The sequence below is a fragment of the Notothenia coriiceps genome, unplaced genomic scaffold (assembly GCF_000735185.1).
Source record: "Notothenia coriiceps isolate Sejong01 unplaced genomic scaffold, NC01 NC01_scaffold00024668, whole genome shotgun sequence".
In the NCBI taxonomy this organism is placed as follows: Eukaryota; Metazoa; Chordata; class Actinopteri; order Perciformes; family Nototheniidae; genus Notothenia; species Notothenia coriiceps.
In genome coordinates this window covers 3,590,302-3,599,860 of record NW_011357369.1, presented here as the reverse complement: position 1 = coordinate 3,599,860, position 9,559 = coordinate 3,590,302, and the positions used below count along the sequence as shown (strand labels likewise).

The 9,559-nt window shown below is 41.1% G+C and overlaps 1 protein-coding gene and 1 pseudogene across 2 annotated transcripts; both read right to left on the bottom strand.

Moving 5' to 3' along the window:
* Positions 1-1,704: 1,704 nt before the first annotated feature.
* LOC104955611 (probable peptidyl-tRNA hydrolase 2) lies at positions 1,705-6,286 on the bottom strand. 2 transcript variants are annotated; one of them, XM_010782973.1, is made up of 7 exons: positions 6,054-6,286; positions 5,110-5,251; positions 4,316-4,387; positions 4,133-4,207; positions 3,632-3,729; positions 3,287-3,401; positions 1,705-3,134 (listed from the first exon to the last, which is right to left on the bottom strand). In XM_010782973.1, exons 2-7 carry the CDS (start codon positions 5,215-5,217, stop codon positions 3,048-3,050), a joined length of 555 nt encoding a protein of 184 aa, XP_010781275.1. In that variant the 5' UTR covers positions 5,218-5,251; positions 6,054-6,286; the 3' UTR covers positions 1,705-3,047. The 2 variants fall into 2 exon arrangements, with proteins under 2 accessions (XP_010781275.1, XP_010781274.1); XM_010782972.1 differs by having other exon boundaries at positions 5,110-5,223; positions 6,054-6,285.
* A 311-nt stretch (positions 6,287-6,597) lies between these two features.
* The window catches only part of LOC104955610 (plexin-B1-like), a 5,115-nt pseudogene continuing 2,153 nt past the window's right edge, over positions 6,598-9,559 (bottom strand).

Genomic DNA, 9,559 nt, shown 5'->3' with positions numbered 1-9,559 from the left:
CTACGTCAAACGGGGCGGGCTCCTTTTTCAGGAGCTGTACGTACGACTTTTCAGTTCCATTATGATATGTGTTTACTGGTGACTGCAAGCAAGGAGAGTGAGAGGGGCTGGAATCGGGAGACGCTTTGACAACCAACTGAGGATCTGTGCCTCCTTATTTTCTGGAAATTATCGTTATAATATGAGAAATTCCATGGGATTTATTTTAACTCGTTAGTGGGATTATTAATGCTTTTTATTTGAGGGTTGTATGAATCTATTTAACGTGGAAGGAGCTTTCATAGAAATTCAGAGTAGCGAGCGTTAGCTACACGGGGTCTCTAGGGCCCAGTTCCAGGGACATCAGACTCAGGGTTTTGGTCCAACGGGTCAGCCCCACCTACCGTCACGTCAGTTGAATGGAGGATGAGGTGTCGCTGTGTAGCATCTGCTGAGGGGTTGGATAGGGAAATTGACCATTGCTCCTGAGTTACATCAATTGATAACTTCTCCCTCCAGTCCTACCATTGTTCCCGCTACCGAAATAAGTCTGTTCCTACTCCCACACTATGCAGACATACTGAACAAGTGACCGACACAACGACACTTCGCGTCAGCAGCGGCTCAATAGAACCATTTCAGAGAGTTGTAAGAGGAACTGGCCAGCTTTCTGTGATGTTTAGCGTAAGGAGATTTGAGACGCGCCCTGGTTTTATTTTTCATTAAATTAAAGTTATTGGCGAGGCTACTAAGCATATCGGTTACATTATTTAACAGATGTAATACATTGTTTTCATATTGCTTTTACAGTCTATGAGCTTAACCAAGCCACTATTATAAACAAATAGTGATAATAACGCGATTGGTTTCTTGGCCAGTCATGAGACTCGAGGGGCAACTAGGATTGGCTGTGGAGATAAATGCCAACGTCATTTGTTGCAGAGGTCTGACGAGTGACGACATTAGACAGCAGAATAATTGTGTTGTGGGGCTTCAATAATTAAACAGATTTTCATGAATCTGAATCAGAAAAACACAATTAGGGACGTTTGCATTTGATACATTTGGGTATGAATGTATATGATAACGCGCAGGAAGACCGAACAAAGCAGTGATCCGGATGTGGTTTAATAGTATTACACGATATTTTACACCTGTGACACTTGACATTAAAATAACAATGTGCTGTCAAACCATCATAATAGTATCAGGCTATGGAAATGATGTAAACATTCACATTGCCATGCATTAGTAACAGGTGTGAACCATAGGTGTGAACACAATCCTGCTAAGCCACTGACGACAATGCATATTTGTAATAGATCAATTATATAATATGAAATGAAGGCTACGCCCTACAGTAATAACCAACTTCCCTTGGTTATTTACACTTTCAACTGAATATGCAATTATTTTCTAGGAATTACTTCCTCTTTGTGGTATCTACTCGGTTGTAGGCTACTAAATAAACACGACCCCCAGAGTTATTTCCAACTGCACGTCATGAGGTTAATATTTACAAGCTCCCCGGCCGGACTCTCATGGTCGGGATGGCCATATTTCACAATGCTGCCATTGTTCCTGCGGTGAAAAAGCTATGTAATATGGCCGGTCCTAACCACGCACTGCAATATGCCATTGGCCACCCTCCCCCACAATGCTCCAGCCCCTCTCATATGCATTGTCTGTATGTTCAAGTGTGTAAGAACAAAACACGATTCAAGATGGTTGTTACTTAATCTGGAGGCATTTTAATTGTCTCCATACATAGTCTGAAGCACTCGCACAAATGGCTGTAAAACATAGGGGGTATCAAAGTGTCGACATGTAACTAAAATTGACAGAACTTTGGGATTCCAACTTGTCTACTCAAATGTGCATTTCATATCGCATGCATGCCACCGCCATTTCTTTATGATCTCTTACAAATAACATCTTTGACATTAAACCAGGAATTCTGGGAGTGGCAGCTCATGCCCGCAAATATTTGTAAAGGAGAACATAGACACAGCTCAAACATCATTTTGTGTATTAAGATTAATAGTGTGCAAGACTATTCACCAAGTCTATAATAATTGTCATACACACAATTATCTGCATTTTGTCAAGCTGTAAATGGATCAACTTCGTTAAAGTGAACTATCCCTCATAGGCAGTCAGTGCATACGTTAGCCCAGCAGACCTTTACTTCATGAAGTTTCGGCTCCACATAACCTCTCGACCGCCATCAATTCTAACAGTAAATCCAAACATTTCAATTTAGAGTTTTCTCCCTTTTGCACAAAGAAAAACAATACAACAAAGTCCAGTAACTGCGCATATGGTTCAGGGTGGCACACCACAGATTATACAGTATATGGCCCGCCAACAGGCAAATGTATACAATATATAGCCATTTATCCATAATGAGTAATGTTATTGATTCTATAGGATAGGGGTCTTTGGGGGGAAAAGTTGCATACAGGCACAAAATCATTTAAATATAAAAATTAGTGTTCACAGATGATCAGTTAATAGTTTATCCTTCACTCAGGAATAGTGGATCCAACAGGGAAATACTACGTCTGCTATGGGTATAATTATAATTACATCGTGTATTTGTCTAAAGTACATTGCCCCTTGAATAAGCATATTGGTCGACCACCAACTCAACTTTTTTAACTTTGCCATATCTGAAACTGGACCACATACTCAAGGTGTTTGAAATGTTCTAATAAGACTTTAGTAAGTAAGTTGCCTGTGTGAAAAGAGAAAGGTCACCAGAAAAAGAAAATTCAACGGCCTACGCCTCGTTACCCTGTCAACAACCGTGCTCTCTCCCCTCCTGCTCTTAAGGCCGGCTAAGCGGCTCAGACAAAGAATGAAAGGGAAACAAATGGCTGAGGGGGTTTGTTTCTAGTGTTGGGACATGTCTGGATTTCCCTTGTTCTTCAGGTCTTTTTTTGTTGTTGTTGTAAAGGTTGCCGATTGCATGCCAAGACTCTCCCCGCCGCTGGGAAATAATGCCTTCTGCTGAATGCACAGTGGCACTGCAGAGCAATGCCTCCCCAACCGTGGGGGTCAGCCCCTCAAAGCAGCTTCAGACTCCCAGTGACGTTGTTCACCATCTCTTCCTCCCCAAGAATGGCCAGCACGGTGCGCGACCCAGCTTCCACCTGCCAAACAAAAAGGTCTTCATGTCAAGGTACTGAAAAAATACATTTTCTAACCAAAGATTTTAGTACCAATAATTGGACAATGTTTTGTGAATAATTACTAGTGCTTCCGAAAGACAAGTACACACCATATTACTTAAAAAAAGTCCTACCTGGGTGAGCCCTGCATCTTGGACCAGGTAGGCGGGTAGACTGAGGCTCATGGCCAGGGCCTGCAGCTCCAGTAGATGAGCCATATTAGTCCCCTGGACCACCACCTTCTTGGATCTGTATCAACACCATGCACATTGATTTTCATCATTAATGTTAATTAGAAACAACTTCATTATTCAACAATATTATAATCATCTTTTTTATGCAAGAGACTAAAGGGGGACTAGCGTGAACACTCCAGGAACCGTAGCATTATTGGATAAACATTTTGGATTTTTGCAAACAGCAGCTGTAGAACATGCTTGCTCCTCCTGAAATAAACTGTTCTGTTGTGCAGGTCTTACCCACTGTGGTCCCACTTCCAGGCCATCTCCCTCCAGCTGTTCTTCTCTTGTAGAGCCTGGTACAAACCCACAGCAGCGTGCCCAACCTGGGCTGCCACCTGCACACAAACACCACTGATGTCACCACTACATGGGAATCTTTATTTAGGCCATATTGCAAATGGCCTTTATGTGATGTTTCAGACCAAGTTCAAACAACTCCATACGGGACGTTGAAAACATAACTCAGCTTTCTATTGGAATGCAAACTGTTCAACTAAATTGATATGAAATCCCTACAATCACTGTTTCACTGCAACAGATTTTAGCATGAAACACTCCCACGCAGAGCAAAAGCACTGAAGAACATCAAATAAGTAAATGAAGTAACACAAATTAAAACCTTTGTAAAACACCCACAAATATAGCAGCTTTACATCACTGTAAAACCAGAGATTCAGATGTAGCAACGCCAAAAATCCCTTCCTTAGTTTTGGTGAGAGGAGCGGCATTGGAACCAACCTTTCCGACCCCCATGGCCAGGTCCATGTTCACCACAAACACCATCTTGAACATGAGGTCATCGTCCCCCTCTTCCTGAGAGTGGAGCAGACAGAGAGACACTGAGATTTGGCTTTGGACAAACTTCACAAGGTCTAATGTACCAAGGTGTACCTGTGGGGACTAAGGCTATCTTATGGGCACCTCATTCTCCAGCTTGTTGAAGTAGTACATTGCCGCCTCCTCGGCAGACACGTTCCGAGTGTGTAGAAGCGCCTGAAGAGAAGAGAAAAAAGGGAAATGGGCATTTTAGTTTATAATAGTGTGGCCATACCTGTCACTTATGTTGGTTGACAACTGATAAATACATATATTCAGTTATACCTCTTTTTTCATAACTGGTTCACTCACATTGCTCAGTTTATACTGGATTATTATTTAGGATATTCAATTATTGGTCGTTTTAATACATGACTTAGAAGAGGTATCAAAACCACAACACTGGAACCAGTCAAACATTACCACATGCTACCTTTCTAAGGTAGCATGTTTTGTTTTAGCTAAGTCTGCAGCTCTCTTTGGTAAGTCAATCCCATCAGAATCTGTCCCTGAATACACATGACATAAACCATTTCTGGAATCATCTGAAGGGGCTACAGCTATAACCTATGCTCTTAAAATAAATGTTATAAGGGAATTCTCTATGTAACAGCGGTACATTTGAATGTTTAGCACTAAAGTTGTCAAGTAATGCAGTGTTCACATCTCATAGTATCGATCAGGGGAAAATGTTGTGCATGATCAAGATACCATTACATTGTAGCCAATAAGGTATAATAAAATGGGCGGCTATGTGCTACCCACTCAGGTTTATTTTCTTTCCATGCATCTTTCAGTACTATTAACCATCAACACAGCTATGTCATAGCTTATAGAAACATGAAACATTCACAGTAGCACACATCATTAAATGTTGATGTAAATGTGTGCTGTCCCACCTGTTTGGCTGCCTCCTCTGGGATGTCCAGCTCTCTGAGCTGCTGCAGGAAGACAGGGTTGACATCCTGAGAGCCGGAGTCTGGGCCTGCCTGCTCTGAAGGCTCCATTCTTCACTGGAACAGAGGCAGTCACAATGAACACCTGCTCACAACCGACGCACAGGTCAACACAATCAAACTTTGGAAAAATATACATCCCGTCCACAATCGATAATATTTATATGAATGACTGTGTGCATTTTAGAGAGCACTTCTTATTCTAAAGGCTCTTTCATTGTGAAGGCCTCTAAACGCAAATATGATATTTGCCCACATTGCTGGCTGAATCGCTTACTAACACAAACTGTACAAGCTAATGTAATGATCAGAGGGCCTGCAGCGGTAACATGAAAACTTTGTTCTTCTGGTAAACTGACACAATGTACATAAAGTAGTTTAGTTAATGCATTGATATATATTATTTTGCAAAACGTCGTACGTTTTGGTTATGTTACTTACCAAGCAGGGCCGCATTAATGTAATAAGATATGACGCTTTATTCATACGCAAAGGGGGATATGAAGAGAACGAATAATATCGCTACACTAACAAACAGCCACAAAGTGTAACAATATAGGTTTTAATGTTGCTAGCTCTGGCTGTTATTTACAGCTGTTAGCCCATGTTACACACCATTAAAATTAGCATCGCACCTAACGTTAGCACCGTTTAGCTTTGGTTTATACTACCATTTCGAAATATTTCACTAATAATACGAATCACAAATTGCATTACGTTGCTTATCTTCAATGCTTTCAAACAGTCATGTAACGCTCAGGCAACCTTTATTGCTTAAAAGCTGTTGTTATAACGGTAGCTATGAGCATAGCATAGCATTAGCCGCGTAACGCTAACTGGACTAGCTTCCTTCCAGTCAGTTGCAGAAGTAATCCCATGTCAGTTACCTGTTCTGCGCAGCTAGCTAGACAGCAGGAACAACGGAGGCGATTTCCTCACAGTGGTTTTTAGAAGTCTCAATTTTCCCCTGCAACGCAACACTTTCCGTTTGAAACTGAGAGAACATTCAGTAGGATTCCCGACTGTAGGGTGTTCAACGTTACTCCATTTTGGACCCTGTGTTGGTTGGAGGATGCTGCCTCTTGACGAATGTGGCGTTCCAGATATTCTGCTGATATTAATTATGCGGTGGTGGTCATATGCTGGTGCATTATGAATATGGGCTTCCCTTCGTTAAAAACGTGAGGACGAGTGCTTGCTTTAGGAAACATATCTATTTTAATATTCTAATCAAAACATAATGGTTGTTTTTACAATGACTGTCCATTCGAATATGTTAACCTGAATAAGCAACACCGTATATTATAGGCTAGGCTACTTGTTTATCCTGTAACCGCTGAATAGCAATAAACTGTGAAATCGTCTGTTTAAATGAAGTAGTAGGCCTACACAGAGGAGCCTGTTTTTTTTTTTGAAGAAGGAAAACACAACAACTTTTAAGAATATTTTATTACATCAGCATCTGTGAGAATGTGCACCATCTCTTATTAAACAAGTTAAACCACTACAGTTACATTTTCAATCAATATGTACACTGATATTAACACACAAGAAGAAACATCCTTAAAACTGCTCATTGCAGAGCCTGCTCTACATTGCCAAATTTGTACAGCCTAAACAGGTATAATGTTCTTCTTGAAATGACTTTATTGTCACTGAGCTTTTAGTCTTATCTGAAGAGACAGTGTATGACAGAACAAGCCATCCGTTCATGAGTCATTAGTTTCTGTATGTTAAGTCATGTAGTAATAAACCTACAGGCTACATTCTCACATGCCTGGACCCGGGAGTGACATACATAAACACTCTTCATTCACTTTCATCGTTTTGGTCGCTGATGACTAACTAGGGCTGGGTACCACACCTCATTACTTTTGAAGTCCATCACACTGTTATTAAGCATTAAAGTCAACGCAGGGTCTGATTTCCTGTCTCTTTGGGTTTCCCCTTGTGTTCACCTGAACCCAGCCTCTAATATCTGCAATTCCTAACCATTACCGAATGGTAACCCAAATTAAAGGGCAGTCCAACCACATCCAGCCCTACTGAAAGCCACTTCGTTCTGTCATTTAAATAAGAAAAACATTTGCTCATGTATAAAAGGTCTCTTTGCTCTAACTGAACAGAACAGTGACAAGATCAGCAATATCTACTGAACCAGTAGTAATATAATCAATATAAACCTGTATCAACTTGACAAAACAAAATGCCAGACAGACCTTCAGCAAAGGAAGCGGTGCCACCTTGTGTTCAATACAATAACTGTTTACCAGCCATGATGTCAACACCAAGAAACCTCAACACGTACCATCATCATAGCGTAGAGGTGAACCATGATTTTAATACATTGTTTAAAACTTAAAAGGAATGTTAAAATGTACACAGTTAAAAGAAATATGACTGACTAACAAAATAAAACACTGTGGTGCGCACTAAGATTCCACTTCATGGAGTTTCTTTATGGAATCACTTTTACTTTTCCTCTGACATAATTCCAGTGATTTGTACACTATAGACACATGAATAAGTATAAAGGTGAGAAACTAAAACAGAGTAAACGGACATTCAGTCGGGGAGCAAGTACCTTAAAATGCTCTAATGAGCTGGTTCTGATTTCCAATCTCAATTTCAGAAATGTGTTTGTGTTCGTACCGCGGCTGATGAGAATCTCCAGCTGCTGTTACTCTGTCAAAGACGGCAGATGCTGCACTGCTATACTGGTAATTTTAGCTGGTTGAAATCTAAGTAGTAGTGTTGGTGTTGTGTCAACAGCATCACAGGAAAGCAAGGTACATTAGGCTGAGGTAGAGAGTGGCAGTGACTCAGCCGTTTTCTTTGATTAGAAGGGCGTAAAAACAATGTTGTGACCAAGGTTTCATTCTAAAACATGTCCATTTCAGAGAAAGAATATGGAAGTTTAGGTAATCGTTTTGTGAATACTGCAGTCATCTAAGTAAATTACCAGTTACATCAATGCTTTGTACTAACAAACAGAAAATTGCCAATACAGAGTGTAGATTGACAAGCAGTGAAATGGACACACACGCACGCACACAGAAATAACCAATACAGAAGCGACAAGCACACAAGGCATAAGAGGTACCGCTTCATAAATTCACTCTGAGGGACAACAGTTAGCACACAGCTGTGATCAGCCTGAAGATCAGCTGACTGCAGATCAGCTGCTGTGTAAGACGTCACGTTTGAAGTCCAGCACGTGTTCTTTAGAGATAAACACAGAGAAATTTCACTTTCAAATGTCTCTTCATTAGGTTAAGGAGAGCAGGCCTCATTGACTCCAGGGTTCTTGTCAGTGTCCATGCTCTGCTCCTCCTCAGAGAGCGCTCAGACCATAAGGTGCTTTCAACTCCAACCTGAGTCTTCTGATCCTTAGCAAAGCAAATGTTTTTTCAAAATCTCAGGGCTCCTTGACTTCCTCCTGAAAAGAAGGATTCATTTCAGTCTGCCTGTGGCTCTCCTGCTCTCAGGCCCAACTGCAGGGTGTAGGTCTGGTCCCCCCCCTCCCAGTATCAGCCTGCTCCGTCACAAGTCTGTGACTTTATTCTCCACGGCGGCAGCAATCTGCTGCAGTCTGTAGCCCAACTGCATCTTCTGGGCTGTGGGGTCCTCCTCCAGCGCCGTGATGATCTGAAGGATCGCAAGGATGGGAGGAGGGAGAGTGAAGAGGAGGAACACAGATGACAAACACCATCAGATGGGTCATTATCATCAGAACACAAAAGCGTTTTTTCTACTTTAAAGAACCTTCTGTTTGTTTTCTCTTATCTTAACTAAGTCTTAGAGGGCAAGGGCTTCTGAGACATGTGTGATTTTGGGCTATAAAAATAAGTCTAAATGTCAGTCATATGAACGTTTATGAGAAGAATTACTGAAAGAAATGCAATAAAGAATATTTATACATTTGGGAAGATTACTGTGCAGTGGGTAGGCTCTGTTATCCCCTACTATTTCAGCTTGTTAAACATATCCATTAACAATTGCCCCAATAAACAGTCATACAGGCAGCAACACATTATAAAAACAATTTTTGTAATGTCTACGAAAGTGTCACAATGTTTAACAAAGTCAGAAATAAACCTGATTGAAGACATTATACATATTCTGCAAAAGAAGAACAAACTACCAGCTCCTCATCTACTGTACATGTTCAGGTATTTAATTCAGCGTAGAGTGTAAACACAAACCATACAACTGATAAACTGCTGAGTCACACTGAGGGTACACACCTGGTCGTAGTATTTGTTGATGTACTTGTACAGCTCGTGCAGTGCCACCAGGTAGTTTAGCTCCCCAGAGTAGTTCTGAAACACAAAGCAATTAGGTCACATGTCATGTGTGTGTGTGTGTGTGTGTGTGTGTGTGTGTGTGTGTG